Source organism: Aspergillus multicolor (assembly GCF_047715735.1).
Source record: "Aspergillus multicolor strain CBS 133.54 unplaced genomic scaffold BDW74scaffold_5, whole genome shotgun sequence".
NCBI classification, from domain to species: Eukaryota; Fungi; Ascomycota; class Eurotiomycetes; order Eurotiales; family Aspergillaceae; genus Aspergillus; species Aspergillus multicolor.
Window position 1 is genome coordinate 123163 of NW_027395956.1, and position 22569 is coordinate 145731.

The following is a 22569-nucleotide window of genomic DNA, read 5'->3' on the forward strand; positions in this document are numbered from 1 at the left end:
CACGGAGACAATAAACAATATCCTGGTATCCAATTTGAAGAAGCGAGGCGAGATACATTAATATGAGAACTCCACATGCTCAGCCAAGCTTGGCCGAGAGTACGTGTGCCTTTCCCTGGAAGAAACCACTTGATCCACCTCTCCCTTACAGCGCTATTATCCCGAAACTCCCAATACTTAAGAGCCTGCAGTGTCATTCATTCTTTTTTTCTTCGGTCATTAAATGGCAACCCGGGGCTAATGGCGGGAAGAGTTGGCATCCAAAAACTCCTGGTCACTGGCATCCAAGATGTCGTACTCTTCGTCAGTCAAAAATCCTGCTTCAGTCGAGGTCTCCTCATCCAAGGTCAAACTGGCCACATCATCGAGTAAGACATCGTGCTCAGGAGTGTTGGCCATGGAAGGCATGTTAGCCGCCTCGTGTGTGCTTGATGCTGGAGACTCCTTGTCCAATTTAGGGAATACCATTTGGCTTTCCGATATATCGGATTTGTCAGCCGCAGTAGGCTCGAAAGCTTTCTCGTTGGGAAGTGCAACAGGGGTGTCCTCTCGAACTTGAATATCACACCATAGGCGATGACCGAAAGGTGTGCCATCTGCGAGCTTCATTCGCCAGTATGAGATTGCAGTGCCGGGACGCTTGGGAGCCTTCAGACTGACAGTGAAACCAGTGCTTTGGCCTGCCTCGAGCGGCTGAGACAATTTGTTGCTTTCCATGGCTGCTGTGACTGATGCAAGACTGCTGGGGTGGTTGGTGTCCACGTTGAACATGGAATCACCTCCTACAAACCGGACATTACTTCCGGCAGGCCATGCGAGAGGTCCAGGGTTATATAACTTCCATGTTTGTTGAAAGACTTGGTTGGGTTTCATTGCAGTGCCGTCTGAGATGGTATCCTCCAGGAAGAATGCCTGGTATTCGGATTCTAGTACCGGGCTAGGCGTCTTCTCAGATGTGGTAGGCTGCTCTTCCTTCACCGAGTCTTCGACAACTTGCACCTTTTCCTCAGCGACAGTCTCCATCTCAGTGTCTGTATCAATGAGGGCGGGAACGGGGGTAGATGCTTGGGTGGATGCGGAGCGCTGAGTGCAGTCGCCCACCGTATTTTCCTGCTGGCTGAATGCATTCTCATGGACAGTGCTCACAGTGACGCTGCGCACAGGTGTCTTCAGCATGACCATCGGGTGAGTGCGGTTGTGCAAGTTTGCGGGATGGATTTCACACTTGGCACAAAAATCGGTGTCATGGCAGACAGAACACTTGTACCGCACGCCGGTAATATAACCGGAACATAGCTTGTCCTTGCACAGGGGCCCATCGCAAAATACGCCGAAGTGCACTTCCTGAGACTGCAAAGGCTCAGAGATTGCCGTGTAGAGAGGGGCAAATCTATGGCCGGGGTGAGTCTCAGACGCCGAGAGATGGCACTCGGAGCAATAATCCCAATCAGGGCATATAAGACATTTGTGGCGCACGCCAGTAATATGCTGCGGTTTGGTTAGCGGGGTTCAGGATACGGATGGATAACGTACGCTTTCGCATCCATCACAGATAGCTGCATGGTGATAGCCACGGCCGGGTTTGCAGCGAGACAAAACAAGCTTCTTCAGGCCGGCATCGTGATCACCAAGCAATACAAAGGTGTGCGAGGGGTGATGTCCATGCTTGTGCCCAAGGACGCATGTAATGCACAAATCAAAATCATCGCAATCAGCGCAAGAAACCATCTTGCCCTCGTCAAACTCTGTATTGAATTAGTTTACCTACACAGCAGTGATTGAGGGTCAGTGTTGCATACCTTTGAGACAGTTGTTGCAGATACGCTCGCGGCTGGTTACAATTTTCTCGACCGGTTCAGGAGCTTTTTCCAGGGACAACTCTGGCTGAGACTCAAGTTCAACTTGAGTCCGAATCTTGTGAGACGCGAGAGTCTTAGTGGTGCTGTTCGTGATGATGCCATCTTTCACAAAGCGTCTAACTAGCCAGTGATCTTCGCCATCGCAGCTGACGCCCGAATCAATGCATTGCATGCAAAGGTCAAAGTCGCCATTGGAACAGGTATTGCAGTGGTAATGCTCGTTCGGGATAGCACGGCTGCAGTAGTCACAATCAATGCTGACCACACGGGGGGCGGAGCTATAGTCGGCAAGGGGATCACATAAATTGTCCGGGCCCAGGACAAACTCCCTGTGGCTGGCGGACTTGGAATCTTCCATTTCGGTGGTGAAGCAGAATGATTTTTGAGTCTCGAGTAAAGTGGTTCGCTCCGCACTCATTGGCAGAGTTGTAGATAATGCGGCAGGGCTGTCGGTGGTGTCGACGGCCTTCGCAGGAGTTGGATGACTCAAAACGGTTTCCAGATAGCTATATCTCGCCGGGCTATGAGCTTCACTGGGACCTTCAGACGTTCCTGATTGGTTCACAGGCTGGACAACGGTAGCCTTGATTCGTAACTTCAATTTGGCCTTCGCAGCTCGGTAGAGTTGTTTGAACACAGCCGGGTTGTTGCTGTCAAGCTGTACATAAGAGCCGGCACTATCCGAGTAGCGTTCGAAGATGACGTTTGCGTCCGGCGGAGTGCCAAGCAGTTGGCGTAACTAGTGTGGAATAGTCAGTCTGGAGTGGCACGATGATATTGACTGCTTCTCCAGGGCTCTTTCAAGAGGAAAATGCGGACAACGAAATTCGAACAGAGGAGTTAGGGTAAAAGATGGAGGTACAGAGATAAGGGAAGTACGGTGAGGAGAGCCGAGAGTCGGCGGGCCCAGTGAGTGGGGACGGACTCACATTCTGGGGTAAAGTACGAGCACCTAGATCCCTCAAAGGGATTTTAAAGCGTCTGGTGTGGTCCTCATGGGTCACCTTGACAGTGATCAGGGTACCAGGCCCGACTGGATTGGCACTGGGTGCGGACATGACTGCGTGCCGTTGAGAATGTTGTACTAGTGAGCTGCTTGCGGACCGGGTAGCTTAGCTATGTTAGCTTCGACAAGATAAGACAAGGAAGATGCGGAGACGATGCCAACGGGCCAAAAGAAAGGGAATGCAGAAGGAGAACTTTAGTGAGAAATGAAAACGGATGAAGAGAAGATAAAGCAGTAGATGAAAAGGCAACAGTAGATGACGAGGATGAGGCAAGGCGAAGGGGAGGTTGAAGAGGAGAGAAGCGAGAGTGAGGCTTATAATTGGCAGATAAGAAGATGCCTGGATGGTCACATGCCCCCTCTCCCCCCCGCTGCTCTAGGTAGGGGGCGGTGAGCTTATTTACATTCGCTCCGGGGGGCTCCAATGGCAATGCCCGTCAACTACGTCAACCTGCAAGGCTGTTCCAGCTGGAAAAGGTGAAGAACCTTTGTGTTTGACTAGTTGGTTTCTGACTCTATAGCCATATGTAGTTTAGAGGGCCTACAGCGGAGGTTTCGCAGTTTAGTCCACTGCTGTATACCTGCATGTCTCACAAACGTCTCGAAGCAGCGAGTTTACGATACTATCTTAGCCATGCAGCAACCATTATGTGGCAATTTGGGACGTGGGCTGGGTGAGGGAAAAGCAAACAAAGAATGATGTGTAACGACCGGACGTCCGAGGAGTCCTTATATCCGACCAGCCCTCGACTTTTCAGCCCGCTGTGGGCGGGAAACCTCGATCACTTGAGTTACGAAGTATCTACCTGACAGAGAAACCAAGAATCTCGTGATCTTAAGTTTAACGACCGGTTTAGGCCGTCATAAGAAAACTGTGTTGCGTGAAATGATACTATCGTAAAATCGCTGCACAGCGACGTGCGTGAGACCCAAATAACAACAGCAGAACAAGTATGAAGAAACCCAACAACGCTAGTAATGCATCAGATCCTAATCTAACGACGACTAAGACAGACCTAACAGAACGAGAAGCTCCGGTACAAGCGACCAGGAAGCCAAAAAAGATGCCGCGAATTTTGTCGAGATGCTGAGCGAGGGACGAAAAGAGCAGAAAGACGCCAAAAGTGGAAAAGTCATATCGTGAAGTTCAAAAAAGAACGGAAACATAAAAGTCTCTGAAGGATAAGGATAAGGATAAGGATCGATGTAAATGCCGCTCCTTTCAGAGAAAAGGGTCTGTCACTGTGGGGGCAAGTAAACACCTTGAGGTTGATGGTAATAATATGTAGTACCAGGTGTCATCATCCCACCCATGTTGACAGCGCCACTCGCGGGAGCCCCGTTGAACGTTGTTGGTCCAGAGTACATTTGCGAGGCGTCCAGATAATAAACCGTTCCGCCTGACTCATGTGCAACCGTGCCCGATTGTGACGTTTGCTCCGTTGGAGTTGGGACCATATACGGAACGTTTTGTCCCGCAGGGAAAGGAGCGGTTGGTCCCGACCCGACGCCGTTATAGGGCGCATATTCTGTGCCCGAAACAGGATAAAATACAGGTCCTTGTTGGTAAGGGCTGGGGTAGTAGGCCTGAGGCTGTTGGAACCCATAAGCCTGGAACGGCGGGGCATGCACTGCGCGTTCAGGTATCTGCGACAAAGGAGTTGCAACTGTGTGTGCTGAAGGGGCAAAGCTGGTGGGGGCTTCGGGGCCATATACAGTGCTACCACCAGGCATGGGAACTTGATGGTGGAACGGCTGCTCTTGCTGCGCCTGCGGAGAGTTGACAAAACTAGCGGGAGTCTCAATGTCGGCCAGAGATACGGCCTTTTGCGGGCGAGGCTGATGCATCGGTATGGGAGCTGGACGACTTTCACGCCATACAGTCTGCGGCTGTGAGGGATAAGTCGGGGGCATCGGAGCTGTGGCAGCCGGTGGATGAGCTCCAGGGACTCGGGGAGGAGGTAAGCGAACAACCGGTTTTCCGTTCTCGGTCGTAATTACTGTATGCCGTGAGATCACGGACGCGGCTGGTGAATGATAGCCATCTTGTGAAGGTGGCTTGCCAAACGACGACCTTCGGCTCATTGCCACGCTTGGTGTGTATGTCGAGCTTGCGTAAAAGCTTGGGCGGCGCCCTTGATAAAACCCACCTCTGCCACGTCCACGGTAAGCCTGCTGGTTGGGCCGCTGAGCCCTCGGTATAAACACAAAGGATCGCTCCATTGCAGGAAATATATATCTAGGCGGATGACCAGGAACTGAAATTCTAACGGGCTTGTCTCGGCGCAGCGGGGGTCGATGTTCAGGTAATCGGGTGTAATAGTTCTTCTCAGCCTCGACACGTGCTGGCTTATTCATGCCTGGAAGGAATACCATGACAGCCATTTTCCCAACACGAGTGGTGCTCGAAAAAGAGCGGTTTGGTGTCGAAGTATTGGTCGCGGTAGGTACAACCGTGGGCAAGGTTTTATGAGAAAATGTCGAAGTGGCAGTTGAGGCCGGAGGACGTCTGAAAACAGGCGGATCGTCTCCAGCAACAGTATCGTGGAGGTCATGAGTCCAAGGCCCTTCAGTGGTGATATCTGGTTTCCTGAGAGCATATACTAGGTTAGTGCTGCCAGCGACATGTACGATAGTCCATTCACATACCTTCTAACGTTTCCGTCCACAATAAGACCGTACGGTCTGGATTTTGGCTTGCTGAAAGGCTTGTAGCCGTTTGCTCCAGATTCTGTAGAACGTTTGTCGTGAAGAAAGAAGCTGCCTCGCGTAGGCACAGCTGTCGGATCCTCGCCTTTCCCCTTGCCCGTCCTCTCAGTCTCTGAGCGTTTCCTATCTGTAAAGGAGTCCCTGGTCACCTCGGAAGGTGGTGCAGACGGCGTTCTCCCAATGTGACTAGGGTCCGCTTCCATTTCGTCGAAATGCAATTCAGCCACACCCGTTCCATCGCCTTCTACCTTCATCCCATTCATCATCGTATCTGTATCGGGCATAGCCGTTACTAACGGTGTTTGATTGAGTGACGCTGAATGGCGGCGGCGTGGGCCTTCAGGCATACGACCATTAAACTGGTGCTGTTTCGGATCTTCGCTCGGCGCGATCTCGTCCTCGCTGTCTTCCGTCACCTCTCCGTCGGCATCATCGTCATCCTGTTGGCTGATGACTGAGCCCTCGCTCAGGGAGTCGTCCTCTATTTCACCACCCAGTGAGCCTTCCTCCTCCCCTTCATCCTCCCGTCTCTTTCGGCGGCTTGCACCTATGTTGCGTCGATGAGGTGCCATTCCAATATAGATTCAAGGAAAGTGGTATTATATAAGCGAGAAATTGGTCGATAGTAGATGCCGAGACGTAGCAAAGGAGAATGCAGGAATGGGTGCACCGACCAGCAGCGGAGAAACAGGCGGGTTGAGGTGCAGGGCGGGATGACGAACTCCAAGTAAAAAAAAGAGGCGACACCAGGAAAGGAAGGGAAGTATATAGAGCAAATAAGACTAAATGGGGTAGCGTGCACCCTAGAAGAGGAAGAGATGAAAGGAAAGAAAAGCTAAAATAAAGGGACAGTCGAGAAGATTTGATGGTTTCCGACGTCGAGGCATGACATCGAAGGAGATGTCAAGCATCCCAACCGGGTTAGCGCAGCCTAAACCACCTCAGCGATTCTAGAACCACTCCGAGCAGAACTCTATGAAGATCGCTAAGAGTATTGAGGAAGATCAAGATATGAGCTGTTGCGATCAAAGTGTCAACAGTATGATTCCGAGCCAAAGCCGCCGGGTATCTACGTTTGTTTCCCTGGAACCGCTGGGGCCTACTGGTTCCTCGATCTCATGCCACGATCCGACTGCAGGCGGATGCTCCTTGTTCAGACGTTCCGGACCGGAACTTACTCGGGCGATTGTGATATGCCTCGTTATTTCTACGGAAAGAGAAGTGACATGATTAACAGGTGAGCAGATGATGAAAATGATGGGTTGAATAACGTGCGGTTAGAAATTCCATTCCTTGGGTATCAGTGATCTCACATCTTCTCGTGCCACGTCGATACATCTCTTCTGCATCTGCAGGTATAGATAACAAACATCTTTCTTGTACCCCGTACATATTCATTTCCAGTCCATCTCAGGCGTCGGAACAATGTCGCCTCACCCACGACCCAAACTGAATCTTTCAATCCACGGCCAAAGTGGGATCATCAAAGCCAGCTTCAGTCAAACGTTGTCTTCTTGCCCTGCCCCTCTATGATAGCGCCACTCAGCTTCTGCACGGTCGACTGGTCGTACCTGGTGTAATCCGGCTTTGAGTTTTTGACCTTGCGCTGTTGAGGCTTTCCCTCAGCTGCAACCTCCTCAAAGTCTCCGGCCTCTTCCTCACCATTATCTGCAGCTCCCTTCCTCTCCCCGTTCTTACCGAACCGCTTATTATAGCGAGTCGTTGCATCTTCAGCGAACTCGAGTCTCATGCGTCGTCCCAGAATTTGGTTCAGCCATACTTTTCTCCGCTGCGGTTTTTGTGCTGGGTCTTGTTCAGCCTCGTCGTCTTCCGTGACATATTTGAACCCTCTTTCTGCCGTTATAGCCGCTTCTAAGTCCTCAAATTCTACCCAAGCATAGCCCTTGCATTTTCCGGAATCTTGGAAGGTCGCGACGTGCACATTGGCAACGGTTCCGCATTTTGAGAAGTGTTCCTCGAGGAAATCTTTGGTCGCGTCGAAGCTGAGGTTGCCGACAAATAGGCGTTTAGATGGCGCCCGACCTGAGGAGGTAGAAGCAGTGTTGTTCCCTCCATCCTGCGATTTCTCTGGCCGGCCTTTATAACTATTCGCATCTTTGATCAGGACGCGGCGCCCCGAAACTAGCTGCTCACTCAGACCGATAGCCTCTTCTACAGCCTTTGGTGTAGAGAAATCAACATAAGCGAATCCTTTATTTTGTGCCCTCGAATTCTTTTCCGACGGTCTGGGTAAATGAATCCGAGTGATAGTAGCATCTGTAAATGAGCAATTGGTTGTCAAAAACCGGCGCACGTCGTCCTTGGTCACAGAGAACGCCAAGTTCCCTATCCAGACGCCGTATTCTGAACGTTTCTGAGGAGCAGCCTCGGTGGCTTGGTTTGCGGTTGCGACGTTTATATCAATCTTCGATTTATCGACATTCGTGTCTGTGTCACTAGCCTTCTTTTTGGCTTTACGGAGGGCCTTTTTTGAGGGAGGTTCAGGCGCCGAGACATCGATCTCAAGCTCGGGACCGTCCAGCAACTTTCGCTTCTTGTGGTTATCTTCCCCAATGCTCGTCATTTTGTTTATTGCCGGTGACGCCCGTAAGTCAAACAAATTCAGGCAGAAAAATGGGAGGATGAAATAGTAATTATAATATTGAACAAAGAATAATGAATTATACAAAATCGCGGACGATATTCTAGTGACTTTTTTTTTCCTATTAATTTGACGGGCAGAATCGCTCCACTCCGCCTTTGAGCTTCTGACGACTCGCGACCCGGTCCAGATCCGATCAACGTTCTGCCCTGTCAACACCAGGTTCGGACTCGAACGCAAACCTTGAATTCAGAGGACCACTTTTATAAAGAAGCTTATTGCTTTATTCTGCAAATATGTCCCTAGAACGCGATGAAACACGGTCGCTGGCCGATAGTCTACCGGACGCTGACGCCCCTACCAAGCAGTCCCATCGATCATTCAAGTCAGTGCAAATTGCGGCCCCATGCCATATCTTTTTTTTCAAAACTGACAAAAGTTCTGTTCCAGAAAGAAATTCGCGAAACTCAAGATTCAGTTTGAGCTCAAAATGAAGGAGAGTGAGTCTCTGATTCGTGAGCAATTACGCATTGAGGATCTGTCCAAGAGGATCCAGGAGCAGAACGAGTTCGTCAATCCGTCTCTAATCTCCCACTATGCCGCTAACTTCTACTCCAGTCAGCTTCTTGAGGTTCTTTTAGAGTTCAACGACACCGTACATATCCCGCCCAAACTTCGATACGATCTTCATGCTCCTGGAGACGAAGACCCCGTTCAAACCCCTGACGGGGAGCTTCCGACAGCCTACAATGATTATGCTTTGGCCACATCAGAATTGAGGAATGCAAAGGAGCTCCTAGCGGCTGGGCGCATAACAGTCGAGCACTATCAACAACTTGAGAGTGGACTCAGGCGCAGAGCTTTTGCGCCTTTATCACGATACACCGATTTGACAAAAATACCTCATTCAGCCCTCGGGCCTGAGGGACTGAACTCAACGAACTCCGCGGAGGATCTGGCCTTGAACCAGAATCTTGGCTATCTTACCCCGGAACACGAAACAGAATACTGTTTAGTCGCCGATGCTAGTATGGGTGATATGCAAGCCGCCGTTCAACTGAGCCGCCTTCCGGAGAAACCATCCCTATTGGAGAGAGAGCGGGAGCATGCTCTACGAAGCCCAGTTTCAGTTCATCATTGGCTGCGGAAGAACCATCCCAATATCTTCCTACAGGACAACGAGAATGCTTCAGAGAAATCATCATCGCGGCCCTCCAACTTGCGCGCGTCCAAGCGATCTGCACCAGCGTCTCGTAAAGACGAGGACACCCATGACGAAGACAGCACCATGGCGGATTCCGGTCCGACGTCCAAGGCCAAACGTAAGCGCGACGAAGAGGCCACTCCTCGGACCAAAGTCGCCGGCGGTCGCTTCAATCGGAAGAAGAAAGAAGACAGTACGCCGAACCCCAAGCGTCCTACAAAACGAACGTCTGGAGGAGGTGCCTGAACTTTGTGTCGCATTTCAGCTTCTATTCTTGTATAACTAGTCCCTTAGTCCGGCCAATCTCTATCTTCTCTGATTTTCTGGCGAAACATCGGTTGACGCCTCCCGTTTTTCATCTTTATCATCTGGTTTGTTAGCATGACTATACTTACATGGCATCTGGCGTCTGTTCTGTAACAATATATCGAGGCTTTATCGCTCTCAATTTTTCAGGTAATGGAGAGAGCAACGCATGTCGTATTAATATACGCCTATTCAAAGGAGAGTCTACAAATCATGACCATTCGCCTTCTGTAGCCTCGCTAATGTGTGACTGCAGCTATTATCATGATTCATCAAAAGCATTCAGCAATTCCTGTCAGGATGCCTTACGACCCACGAGCGGCAAGTTTGTCTTGTTTGCTCTCGAGGCCGAAAGACTTGAGCTCTAACCCGCAAAACCAACAAACTCGCCTCAGAACGCAGCACAAAATCGCCTACAGTTCGGCTTTCTTTACTTACTAGAAAACATCGCAATGGCGATCACAATTCTACCACCTGTTGCAGACGATGTCGAGGCGACGTACCAGGAGTCCGACTTTGACGAGATGTCCGTCGACTCCGACGGCGGCGTTGCGCTCACACCCGCAAAAGCAGCACGACCAAGCAAGAGGGCTCGCTTAATAGAAGGAACAGATATTGGAACGGGGATAATTACACCGGGAGAAGTTGTCACAGATGACCCGCAATGGATGAGGTATGTTTTGTTCAGCTGTCTGGGTTCTTCGCCTTTTGGCTGACACCGTTCTTCCCTTTAGAGGTCATGGAACATATACAAACCCTCTGTCAACGTCGATTATCGCCACAGTTGCTGGCACCGTTCAGAAAACAAACAAACTACTCTCTGTTCAGCCGCTTCGCGCTCGTTACACACCGGAAATCGGCGACTTGGTTGTCGGGCGCATAGTTGAGGTTCAGTCCAGACGGTGGAAGGTCGATGTGGCAGCTCCTTTACTAGCTCAATTACCACTTTCTGCGATTAACTTACCTGGAGGTATCCTGCGTCGGCGAACGAGCGCGGACGAACTGCAGATCCGGACATTCTTCAGCGAGGGTGATCTGCTCGTTGCGGAAGTACAGACGGTGCACTCAGATGGCGCGGCCTCGCTTCACACGCGATCGCTCAAATATGGTAAACTCCGCAATGGGGTTTTTCTCGCAGTAGCCGGGGCAGGTGGTAGCGACGCATCTAGCTCATCAATTAAGGGAGGACTTGGTTCGGGATCAACTACTGGAGTTGTTCGTTCACGCAGACAAATGTTCACAATACCGACTTCCAATGGTGGTGGCGATGTAGACATTGTCCTGGGAGTAAACGGGTATATCTGGATCTCGAAGCACGTTGAAGGCACCGCAGCCGCTTCCTCCACCACAGAGAGCGTGTCTATCACGCGCATGGAGGAAATGGTCTCAAACTCGGTTTACTCTAGCCAGAACGACGAAATCTCACCTGCCACAAGGCATGAGATTGCGCGGCTGGCTCAGTGCATCCGGGTGCTTGTCCAGGGAGGATTGCGCGTGGATGAGCAAACTGTCATGGCTGCATACGATGCCAGCCTCCAGGTCGATTTGGAGCAGGGCGATGACTACGACGAAGATGGGCGACAGCGGGAAGGGCGAGACTATCTAGAAGGAGCCCAGGCTAAGAGAATCATTCAATTAGCAACAGCACAGCAGGGCTGAATTCAGTAATCCATTTTCGATACCCAGTCCTAGTCACTTAGATTACGGAGTACATAACTTCCTTGTGATGATGATTAATTTCTAGAAATGGATTCGAGAGCCGATTATGACCCCGCATCACGTGGTGATAACGCCCTTCTTAATTGGTGCCTGAACTTCGAGGCTGGTGTACTTTAGTGTATGCAGGATCATGCAGGAATAACTTTGAGGGGCGTCGTAAATCCTGCTCTGTGGCACAGAGAAAATAATTAGTCTACAAAGAAATACAGGAGTCGAGTGTACAGGCCGTGTGACTCATTTTATCCAACTGCTGCCGTCTACAAGAGCAAAGTATTGGATGGGAAGTGTGGACAACGTCATTCTTAGGTTTGGATCCAGCTTCCATGTGCTCTTCAACGCCTTCACACTCGCAAAATTTCTGTCTCTGTCAACCTTCTCCTAGGCCTTTGCTTATCAACCAAGGTCTTTATTCTCGCACAGTGGAATTCTTGACCCTGTACTGTCTTTGTCTTTTCCGACAAGCCACTACTGTCGAACACCATTTTTCCCATAATCTTCGAGATTACCATGTCATTTGCCTCTCAAACAACTATTCATTTTTCGTCATACTCAATACCATTTAAATAGTCTGATCGATAACTCACGCTGTGCTTCTGGCGCATATTGCCGCTACACTTCGATCTTCTACAGCAGGGCTCTTATCGCGCCTGTTTTCGCAAACCAACCAGAGGCATTTATCTCTCGCCTTTTTCCCAACGCTGTTTCAGTAAACTATCCCACACCTTCGCATCCTTCAACATGCACGATCTTCGTCGCCGGGCCCTTGAGAGCGGCAAAACCATGTCGCGCAAAGCCGCCTCGAGGGAAGGCTCTCGCCGCACATCACCTTCACGCACAAACTCGGCTCACACTTCTCGTCAGTCATCGCGGAATGCAAGCAGACAGGCTTCAGACGATGAGGATGCAGGGAATATAAGCGATGACACGGCAGTCAGGTGAGCTCTTGTTATCGGGTCAAATTTTGGATTACTTTCTCGTGTCCGAAATGATGTCATAGCCCTATACTAACATGTCTTACTCTCTTTGCAGCCTCGCTTCTTTTGGCGACCTGGAGAATATTGACGCTGAAAACGATAACACCAACTGGGAACAGGAGCTTCTCGAGGTTATTGATGATATTCTGGATCGCAAGCGCAGCAGCGCACTTAGCCGTGAAGAGAATTACGCCGCATACTGTCGCCTTTCCAAGTTTCACTATGTAGAGGAGCAGATCCGGAGTCGCGTTCCCGACCTTCTAGCCGCCTTTGCTCGCAGCATCAGAACTGAGACCAGTGTTCGAGAGACGACCCTTGCTATGCGTGCTTTAGAACTTCTGGCAATCACCACGGAAGACAACACCATATTCGAACATGCCGAGCCGCTACTCACCCGTACCATTCGCAACTCCTCCGACGTGATCAAAGCAGCAGCAATTCATTGCCTAGGAACATGCACTATGTTCGGCGGTGCTGGAGTTGAGGGTATTGAGGACCAGATGACGTTTCTTCTGGACATTGCCGCCTCTGACGGACAGTCCATCGATGCCCAAGAAGGCGCTGCCACTTGTGTCACTGCGGCTCTTCAAGAATGGGGTTTCATGGCGACAGAGATCAACGACCTCTCAAGCGAAAGCGAAGAGTCTATTCAGATATTCGTCGATCAGCTGAACAGTGGCGACCCGAGTGTACAGATTGCGGCCGGCGAGAACATCGCCCTACTATACGAAAGAAGCTACTCTCCTCAGGAGAGCTGGTCGGACGAAGGTGAAGAAGATGACAGCAACGAAGAGGACAGCCCCGATACTCGTCCGAAAGAAGAGATTCTGCGCGACGGTCCCAAGCGGGTTAAACGTTACAATCCTTACCACGACACATCCGAACTTGAGCGTCAGCTGCAATCGCTTGCAACATTCCACAGCAAGCGCATCAACAAACGCGACAAGAGGGATCTCCGCAAGAGCTTTGCTTCCATCCGCGAGACTGTCGCAGACCCGCGACACGGCCCGTTCTACGACGAGTACCGCGGTAGTAAGCTCACTGTCAAGATTGGCCAACAGGGCGTCATGCATATTGATCGCTGGGAGAAATGGGTCCGGCTCAACTCACTACGCCGTATCCTCCAGGGTGGATTTGCCGTCCACTACTTTGAAGGAAATTCTGCCGTTCTTGAGAGTCTCCCCGTGGTGATGATGCGCAGACCTGACACGTACGAGCGTCGCGCTACAGACAAGCTACGACAGACTCAGCGCGGGGCGGGAGGGGGAAAGTTCGTTTATTAGTGATGCCGATGTCCATACCCAATTTTTTTCAACTCTCCCTATTTTGCTTAGGCGAATCTTTATATATCTTGATCCTTGCTCCCATTTTTGCCTACTTGTATTCCCTGGTACCCCAAACCCGGCCAATTGAGGGTGGATTTTGCCTGATGCCTGAGGTCTGTTTTGCGATTTATCTAGCATGCTGCGAGGTTTCTGTTTCTCAACTATTTATTGACAGATCGAAAAGTTGGCTTTGCATTGATTTGAGCTTCCATGTTTCTTTCACACCTTTTATCACATAAATTCCTTAACGTAGAAGTAGAGATATAACAATGGCTGACCGTCCCTACCGAAACATATATTGGCAACATCCTGAGGCAATATATGAGAATAGGCCCACCCTCTGAAAAACAATAACCGTAAGCTAAAAGCCAGAATCATACTCGCAACCAAAGAGTCATATAATAGCGAAGTAGACTTTATACTGAAGATTATTGCACCCGAAGACCCCACGCTGTGTTCAATTTCACAGTTACACCCACACAGGCATTGTACTAAACCTTGACGTCTATATCTCACCTATCTAAACGTCTAAACGTCTAATTCATCTCAAATACCGGCGTCACTCCATTCCAGCTCCCCTTGCTCCTCTCCTCCCAGTACCCATCCTTGCCGCCCTTCAACCGCCAAACAACTTCGCCGTCTGCTGTCTCATTAACCTTCATGAACCACCTCGGCTCCCAGCTCTGTCCGGAAGCCTCCATGTCGCGTCTCCTTGCGCGTTGCGCCTCCTCAAGCTGTACCTTGACTTCTTCGGCGCGGTCTACATCACCGTCCTCAAGGGCACGCTGATCAGGGCGCAACCGGGAGTCCGTGGTGGGAATTTTCTTGTCTTCGATAGGGGTGATTTCGTTGAGGGCTGCAGCGAAGACGGGGAGGCCGTAGTGTTTGGGCGCGTTGGGGACAAGGGGGCCTGCGTTCCAGATTGTTGAGGTTCCAGAAGAACCTCCGGACAGAGAAAGGGAGGAGGTCCAGGACCCTGTAAGGGAGACGGACAGTTCGCGGCCGGACGCATCGACGAGTTTGGTGGATACTTCCTCCGAGCGACCGGAGAACATCCCGCCAGCCTTAAAGGTGGAGATTGAGCGGGCTCCCGTGGTCTCGTTGTGCACGGTCATCTCACCGACTGGTTCAACATATTTTTCGCCGGCGATGATGTTGCGGAGGAAAGATGTTGCCGGAGACAAGGAGAAGTGTTCTCCTGTCGAGTGCAGAGTGATGCGAAGTTTACCCTCTGTGACGATTTCAGCGGATTTACCCCAGAATTTCTGAGAGGGCCGCGGGGACTGGGTGAGGCTCCAGTCTTTGCTGTCTGCTTGGTAGGCAAGCTGGACGGGACGGTGGGAAACTTTTTCGGCAATGAAGCGGAAGCCCATATCCTCACGGACAAGCTCGTAGGTTTCGCCGAGCATGGGATTAAATGGTTTGCGGATTGCTCGTTCGCGGACGCGACTACTGGAAAGGGAAGAAAGAGCGAACGCAGTTACATAGAGGTGTCGTTCGTTTGCGTCGCTGACTTGTGCCGCCTTGTCGAGAAGGGCTGAGTATTCCATGACCTCAGCAGCGCGCTGAAGTAGAGAGAGTGGCTCATTGGATGATACAGGCATCGAGATCTGGGAGAGGTCCTTGCCGACGTTCTTGCGGAGGAACCCAATCAAGCTGGGTGGCATCACCGTTGGTGCGGGGATATTGTTTCGACGAGGGACCGTGTCGAGCGGTAGTGGTATCAGGGTTTTAGGGCGCGCTGGGAATAATGGGGAGTGTTGATCGTGCGCTTCACCTGTGCCTGCGGGCTCTGAGACGTCGTCGTCGCTATCTGATGGTGCATCGTCAGCAACAACATCGGCCGGGGCATCCGCTACTGTATCTTCGTCGCTGTCGCCTTTGATGGTGAGTAACTGAGAGTCAGTGGCATCGACAGCATCAAAGAACTCTTCCGACCTGTCCGACTCCACGCTCATTCGCGATTGCGAGGTGAGCTGAGGAGGCTGACGACGTTGTTGGCTCTCCGAGAGCAAGACCCCAAACTCGTTAACGACCTGATCTAGGTCGCGCAAAAGAGCCATGAGGCTCTCATGGGTGTCATTGGCTTGTTCTCCACTGGCCAGACCGGCCGGTTTTCGATCAAGAGAAGTATCGCTTGGGGCGGACAGTTTAGATGAGGCCGCGTTGGAAGCCTTTCGTTTCCAGAACGGCCGCCTCTCTTCGCCGTTTGCCTCGCCTGTATGTGGACTAGGCGACCGCCCAGACCGTCCACGAGGCGGATTAGGACTCATGTACTTGGGATCCGTGTCCTTGGCGAGACGTCGGACAGCATCACGGGATCCCGACACTCGACTGACCAGGTCTGCGACCCGCGCCCAGTCGCGCTCCTCGGCGGCGTTCGTTGAGTATTGCTGCGATGGTAGTTGAAGTGCCGTGCTCGGATGCAGAAGTCTCGGCGAGTGACTCCCGTCGCCGGCGCCTTTGGTGGACGAAGCCTTCTCCAGGACGCTTTTCCATGACGCAAACTCGGCTTCGTTGCGAGCGCGCAGATGCCAGACCTCAGTGCCAGAGTCAATAGAAATTTCGCGCGAAGTCTCGTTGCAAGCTACCGCAGCTAGGTTCAGCGGAATGGAACCACGCAGGGTAACAGAATTCGGATCATGGAAATACGATAACGTAGAGGTCGTAAAGTCGAGAGAGAAGAATCGCCGTGCCCATCCCTGATGGCGCTTACGGCGACGCTTGAGCAATAGACCGGTGTGTATTGTCGTCATTTCATCTCCCTCATGAACCTGTATTTGGGGCGGCATTTTGGACATTATGCTATTGCCCCGCCTTCGCGACGAGGCCGACTCCGTCTCACCCCCTGGTTGACTTGCCGCATGGGTTGTAGGAACCGATTGGGGAGGTAATGCAGTTGGATAGGTGAGTAGAACGAGAGTAACGGTCTTGGATATCTGCTTCGAAAACGTGTTGTCGAACACCAGCGCATAGTTCCCACCCTCCTTAGGAGGCACATCGTAGGTTCCCTGGACGATCTTATCCGCCTCACATTTACCGACCCATCGGATTTGCTTCAATCCCATGCCCGTCAGCTTGTCAGTAAGAGAAGCCGAATTGTTCTGCCGCGAGTTGGCGCCGCCATTTGCTAGGTTCTCGCTCGAATCGTTGCTGGGCGTATCGGTGGATGACAGGTTGGGCGTGGTGCGGACGCCGGATTGGCCGGGATGCTTGAAGATGCCAAAGTTGAGTGATTTCTTGTGGGGTTGGATGCTCCAGGAGATGGTATGCTCGGATTTTACAGGAACCCAGCGGACAAAGTAAGACTAGCAGGGAGATCGATGCTGGGTCAGCTCCAAAACCCCATGACTCTTCCGGGTCGCATTCTCACCTTGCTGTGGATTTCAAGCTCTTCCATGGCTGCCATAGCTTCGCAAGGGAACAGTAGTAAAGTCGCCGTCCTCAAGAAACAAAGTCAACGACGGCAAACAGCCGCAAGCCAATGCGCAACGGAGGAAATGGGAGGTAAGAGGGGCACGTAGGGGACTGAGTTGGTGCCTGAGGACAAGGAGGGGGTGGAGCAGGTTCACGAGGTCATTGACGATGGGAAGCACAAGACAACAGAATTACCATGCAATGGTGCAGGTGATGACAAGGACACAGAGAGATCGGAGAATAAATCAAGGAAGGAGAGAAGAGAAGGGAGAAACTCAGCGGAGGGGGCGAAGACTAAGAGGCGGACCTGTCATCTTTCCGCATGTCATTCTTTCATAAATAATGCGGAGATCTTAAGGTCAAGGCTGTGGACGGAGCCTCCGAGAAACACCGAGGAATCCTTTCAGGGCGTCGTCACATGGGCGACCACTCAGGAACCGAGCTATCCGAATTATGGAGTTCTTTTTGATCTAATAGTCTTGTCCAGGGGAAAATATGGCAGGGCCTAGTGGTACTAGTCTTGGAGATGTCGTCATGGTTGTAGTATTGAGGCCCTATCCCCGCAAAATCATAGAGAATATTACACAGTATAGAAGAAGAAAGATATGCTTAAATAACAATATGCAATCACCCAATGCTTCACCGTCGCTTCCCACTCTGCATATTGGTGAACAACAGCTTGAACCCATTACACAGTGCCCGCATGTCTGGATAGGGGTTGCGCTGCAGCTCGTACCCTTGAGGAATCACCTTCACCGGCCAACTATGCACCTGCGCATGCTCTCCGGCCTTGAAGCAAAGGAAGAAATACCCTGCATGCTTAGGGTCGATGCAGAAGGCGTATGCCGACCGTCGCGGGTTGGCCTTGGTATATGTCTCCAGCCACTGGTCTAAGCAGCCGTTAGTACTTTTTTGATTAGGATAATGTGGGGAAGTGACGTACAGGTCGTGTCTTTGCTGCCTTCTTGGTATTTTTCATGCAGCATCATCTCATCTACCTTCTTGGCCATGGCTTTGACGTGATTGAAGATCAGATCGTCCAGATCACTATACGTGAATCGGCCTCCAACCTTCAACGTACGCCCAACAGAGAACTCGTTTTCTTTGTCCAGTTCTAGCACATCGATATGTTGAAAGATGCCGTCAGCTACCTTCCAGGTGACGGCCAGGTGGTCGGGCCCCTTGGAAGACGGTCGAATAACCACATCACCGCGACTTTGGGACCCGAGGAACTCCACTGCCTGCGTGGAGTTGAACGGGCGGAACAACGGATGCTTGATAACACGCATCGTCCGTCCGCCGTCCTGTGTCTTGGCCTCGAGCGCTTCCCGATCCTGATCTTCCTGGCGATGGTCCCATTCGCCTGCGTGTGCTCGGTCGACAGCTGGCCTGGACGGCCGGCTGACTTGCTCTTCACGAAGCGAAACGTTACACGTAAAGGTCTTGCGATTCAGGAACATCACCTTGGCTGGTACAGTCTGGTGGAGTGAGTAGATAGCCCGCACAGGGATGTCGTAGCGATCTGTCATTTCAGATTCTCCAGCAAGTGCATCCACACCACAGTCCAGCTTGCCTTCAATATGGTCGTCCCTGATGCTCTTGATAGAGATCGGTACAACCATACCCTCTGCAAGGGTCTCTGTTGTCTCACCGGTGAGCATGGTAAAAATATCATCCGTGCTGAGGAAAACAAATTGCTTTCGCAGTTCTTCGTATGGCTGCTGGAGTTCTGCGCGGATAGTCTCGAGTGTAGCACGCTTACGCTGGTTGAGGTTCCTCTCAAGCTGTTCTGCGTATTCCTCGAGGATCAGGTCGTTTACGCGGTCCTGATCATCTTGTCGGAAAAGTTTGCGCACAATGGCACCAGGCCCGTTATCGTCTGTCTCTGCCTTGATGTCCTCCTCATCCAACTCCAATGCGTCCGCTGCCATTTTGCGAGCAATATCGTAGTCTTCCGGATGCACTCGGGTGTTGTCGAGAGGATCCGCATCCGTATCTGCGCTCTCATAGTCGATATACAGAAAACTTGCCGAGTTGTTCCATACCTTGACTCCCATGGCCGGATACTGCACTCCGACTCCAAGCAACGCAAACCGACTGTTGACCACCCCCCCAGTCATGTTTACTATCTTCAGAAGATGTGCTGCCTTACGGGGACCCAACCCGCAGACGTATGGGAGAAGGTTGGCTGTAGCTTGGTCCGAGACAGCTTCATTGATATCAACTCCAACCAGGTTAACCATGTCGACCAACGCGGTTTCGAGCTGTTTCAGCAGTAACTCTTGCGCCACCAGCTGTTGACCCGGCTTGAACTGAATTGACACAATGTCTCGGCCGAGCGACGCATACTCCTTCAAAGGACTCTGCAGATACTTGGCAAGCCCTACGCAGTAGTGGGTAAGGGGAGCAAAACTGGGATGGTCCTTTTTCGCCCGCTCACTGTTTTGATAGAGCCGTGCCACTTCATCGTTGACGATCACTACATCAAGGCGGTCACTGACCTCCTCATCACGGTCATCAGTGTATAGAGCGCCGCGCAAATCCCTCGTATCCACAATTTCGGTCAATAACTTGTATAGTCGTCGAGTCTCGGGCGACATGCCCGACACACCAATGACATCCGGGTGACGGCGGTTAACGAGCTCCACCAGGGCGTCCAAATCTTTGCCGTCGGCGATGCCGCGATCCCTGTCACCCAAAGACAAGTCGGTGAACTTGCCGTTTTCGAGGACCCGACCGTCCTCCTCAACGTAAGCCCAATGAACGGGGGCCCGACCGACAACTCCAGTGCCCGTGGACAGCGTCAAGACGCGAGGAACCGTACCCAAAATCATACCTTTCGGCTTATATGGGGCCTGGTCTAAGCGCTGAGAGAACGCTTCACGGCATTCTTTTGCAACATGATTTTCGCATTCCTGGCGGATATTCTCCTTGACGCTGCGGTTGATCACGCGTTCTAGCTTTCCTAGAGCTAGATCAACAGTTTCGCGTCGCATACGATTCCAAGAATCTGCGAGTTCGCTGTAGTTATCCGACTCGATGTTGGGGTATAGCCGCTTGCGGAAGTTCTCAAAGTTCTCAAAGCGCACCTTGACCTCGATCAGACCTTCCTCTTCTGCTTTCAACATGCGGAGAAATAGTTCTGGACTCCGCGCAATATCGCTGAGTTGTTGGTCTCGCAGGTACTTGAATTCATAGTAGGGGTGTTGTTCATCGATGCGCCGCAGACCTTTCTCAGTGCGGAAACAGTCGACGGCGCCGTTCATGTAGTAAGCCTGACGGATGACTTTGCGCATCTTAGGACTCATCACAATTTCCTCGGCAAACATACCCTTGGCCGCTTTAAGCACTTGTGATGAGTTGTTGAAATCATTATCAACTAGCCCATCCGCCATATCGTCCGGACGCTCAGAAGGATCCTCTGTGTATTCACGACGGCCTTCTTTCAACGAGTTCTGAGCGAATGCGTCTGCTGATATACCGAAAGCGCGTACGAGACCATAAGCCTTGCTGTTTCGGACACGCTCGAAAAAGTTCCTCGTAAGTGCCTTTCGCCTTTGAACTTCCCCAGTGGCGTCTCCGTTGGTGAGAGTTAGATCTCTGATCTGCGAGGCGTACTGGAAATGAAGATAATCCTGAATGTCTTGGAGCTCCTCCATGGTGGTTGCTACAGGTAGCATTTCCTCCACAATCGAGTCGTCGATCGAGAAAACCGATCGGACGTTGTCATATGTTTTCTGGATAGTGTTGCGTTTTTCAACCAGGGCTTTGAACTTGAGGTCATAGTCAAAAATATCCCACAAATCGGTCATATTCAGCAACTTCTCCGCCCGAATTGTATACTGAGCGCCTGGATCGTCTGCTGAAGCCCCATCTACGGGGACCTTGATTGTGTGGATCATGTAATCTTTGCGATGTTGGAAAATAAAGGGAACCTCCCAGTCATCAGTGACGAGAAACTCCAGTACCTTAGCCACGGAGCGCTGGAACGGTTCGCGAAGCTCTGGTTCAAGCCGTTTCTTCAGGAGCATGAGGTTTGCAATCCAGGCGGCTTCTTCTCGGAATTGGTCTTCGCTTAACACAACATTGCGGTAAGGTTTGCGCGCAATTTGATGTCGTTCCGGCTCGTCTACCAGACGAATCTGGTTATCTTCTTCGGTCAACATCTTCTCGGCAAGTTGCGACGGCTCAAAGACATCCTTGAGGTCTAAATGCTTTTCAACATCTTCCTCTTGCTGCTCCTCTTCCTCCTCCATAGCGAGAGCAAAATCGTATTCGTTTCCATCTCCAAAAGCAGCGCGCATGTCTTCAAGAGCGTTTTCGTCAAGGCCGGTGGTATCCGTGGCCCCAAAGCCAATAGACTTCCTGGGGCGGGCAACCTCTAAATCTTCCTTTTCTACTCCTTCATCGTCCGAGAACACATCTTCTTCGATGAAATCGTCCATCTCATCGCCTGGATGCCTTCGGTGCCTGCTGTAGTCTGTTGCGGGCTCATCTTCTTCGTCGGAGTTGAAGAAGTCGTTGATGGCCTGAGACGGCTGCCGTGAATCTCGATCTTTATGACCGCGTTTGAGGCGCTTGAATTTCGACTGCAGCTTGTTAGCATTTCGTCTCGTCCGGCCAGCAGTAATCCCGGGGGGAATCATACATCTGCTGCAGCTGCAGATTGGAGCCCCGGATTGAGCTCGCCAATCAGTTCGAGATCTTCAGCGTCGAGATGTTCATCTTCGCGTTCTCGTTCTTCGCGTCTTCGTTTCCTTTTCTCCCGTCGGCGATGCTCGCGGTCATCTTCTTCTTCGTCTTCGTCAACAATGAATCCTTCTCGGACCTAGACATTGCCTGTAATTAGCACATACAACACGAGCTGTAGCGCGTACCATGCTGTGGAGATGCAACTTACAGCGCGAGCTGCCTCTTCGTCGTCATCCTCATCTTCATCTTCCTCGCTTGAATCGTAATGGTTGCCACCTCGACCCAGGCGTTCGCCGCCTTCACCGTAATCATCAACAAGCTCCTCCTCATTCTCCTCATCGTCCAGCATGGCCTCCCCCTCCACGAGGTCCCGGGCGCTCATCGTGGGCTGTCAGACTTTCTAGACACGAGATAGATGGGTTTTCGTGAAGGTGCGAGTGAGGCAATGCGCCGCGATGAACTAATAAGCGCCTTATCTCCAAGAAGCGCGAAGGTTTTATGGAAGCCGAGTCACCACCTCGATGAGAAGTTTGCGTTGCGAAAGTCTGGGGAGCTCAAAGAAAGACCTCCGGCATGGATGGTTGGTTGGCCGGACTCTTTTCTGGTTGAGGCTGACACTCTCACCGCCTAAAGCAGGTGGCTTGATCTGTGGCTAATGCATCACGTGCTGGCTAGCCAGCTTTATTAAAGATCTGGGGGCGTACATCGTCACCCTTTTGAAGCACAGTTAGATTCCTGATAGTCTGTGGGGTCTTG

General features: G+C 51.4%; 6 protein-coding genes across 6 annotated transcripts; 2 read left to right on the forward strand and 4 right to left on the reverse strand.

Moving 5' to 3' along the window:
* Nucleotides 1-237: 237 nt before the first annotated feature.
* Nucleotides 238-6146, reverse strand: BDW74DRAFT_166326 (uncharacterized protein; the record flags this gene model as incomplete). Its single annotated transcript, XM_073726541.1, has 6 exons — nt 238-1488; nt 1534-1745; nt 1800-2598; nt 2789-2943; nt 4158-5455; nt 5515-6146. 6 exons carry the CDS (start codon nt 6144-6146, stop codon nt 238-240), a joined length of 4347 nt encoding a protein of 1448 aa, XP_073586365.1.
* A 796-nt stretch (nt 6147-6942) lies between these two features.
* On the reverse strand, nt 6943-8265 carry BDW74DRAFT_111408 (putative RNA binding protein Rnp24). The gene has a single exon (XM_073721787.1). It carries the CDS (start codon nt 8156-8158, stop codon nt 7070-7072), a length of 1089 nt encoding a protein of 362 aa, XP_073586366.1. The 5' UTR covers nt 8159-8265; the 3' UTR covers nt 6943-7069.
* Nucleotides 8266-8472: 207 nt separating this feature from the next.
* Nucleotides 8473-11345, forward strand: BDW74DRAFT_166328 (uncharacterized protein; the record flags this gene model as incomplete). The annotated part of the gene is made up of 5 exons (XM_073726542.1): nt 8473-8561; nt 8627-8743; nt 8795-9573; nt 10128-10359; nt 10421-11345. 5 exons carry the CDS (start codon nt 8473-8475, stop codon nt 11343-11345), a joined length of 2142 nt encoding a protein of 713 aa, XP_073586367.1.
* Nucleotides 11346-11965: 620 nt separating this feature from the next.
* On the forward strand, nt 11966-13951 carry BDW74DRAFT_111427 (IFRD domain-containing protein). The gene is made up of 2 exons (XM_073721788.1): nt 11966-12340; nt 12435-13951. The coding sequence occupies exons 1-2, from the start codon at nt 12144-12146 to the stop codon at nt 13660-13662; spliced, it is 1425 nt and encodes a 474-aa protein (XP_073586368.1). The 5' UTR covers nt 11966-12143; the 3' UTR covers nt 13663-13951.
* Nucleotides 13952-17196, reverse strand: BDW74DRAFT_111439 (oxysterol-binding protein related protein OSH3). The gene is made up of 2 exons (XM_073721789.1): nt 17078-17196; nt 13952-17012 (listed from the first exon to the last, which is right to left on the reverse strand). The coding sequence occupies exons 1-2, from the start codon at nt 17111-17113 to the stop codon at nt 14241-14243; spliced, it is 2808 nt and encodes a 935-aa protein (XP_073586369.1). The 5' UTR covers nt 17114-17196; the 3' UTR covers nt 13952-14240.
* Nucleotides 17197-17641: 445 nt separating this feature from the next.
* spt6 (chromatin-remodeling histone chaperone SPT6) lies at nt 17642-22355 on the reverse strand. The gene is made up of 4 exons (XM_073723612.1): nt 22022-22355; nt 21770-21949; nt 18065-21710; nt 17642-18011 (listed from the first exon to the last, which is right to left on the reverse strand). The coding sequence occupies exons 1-4, from the start codon at nt 22193-22195 to the stop codon at nt 17761-17763; spliced, it is 4251 nt and encodes a 1416-aa protein (XP_073586370.1). The 5' UTR covers nt 22196-22355; the 3' UTR covers nt 17642-17760.
* Between the last annotated feature and the right edge of the window lie 214 nt (nt 22356-22569).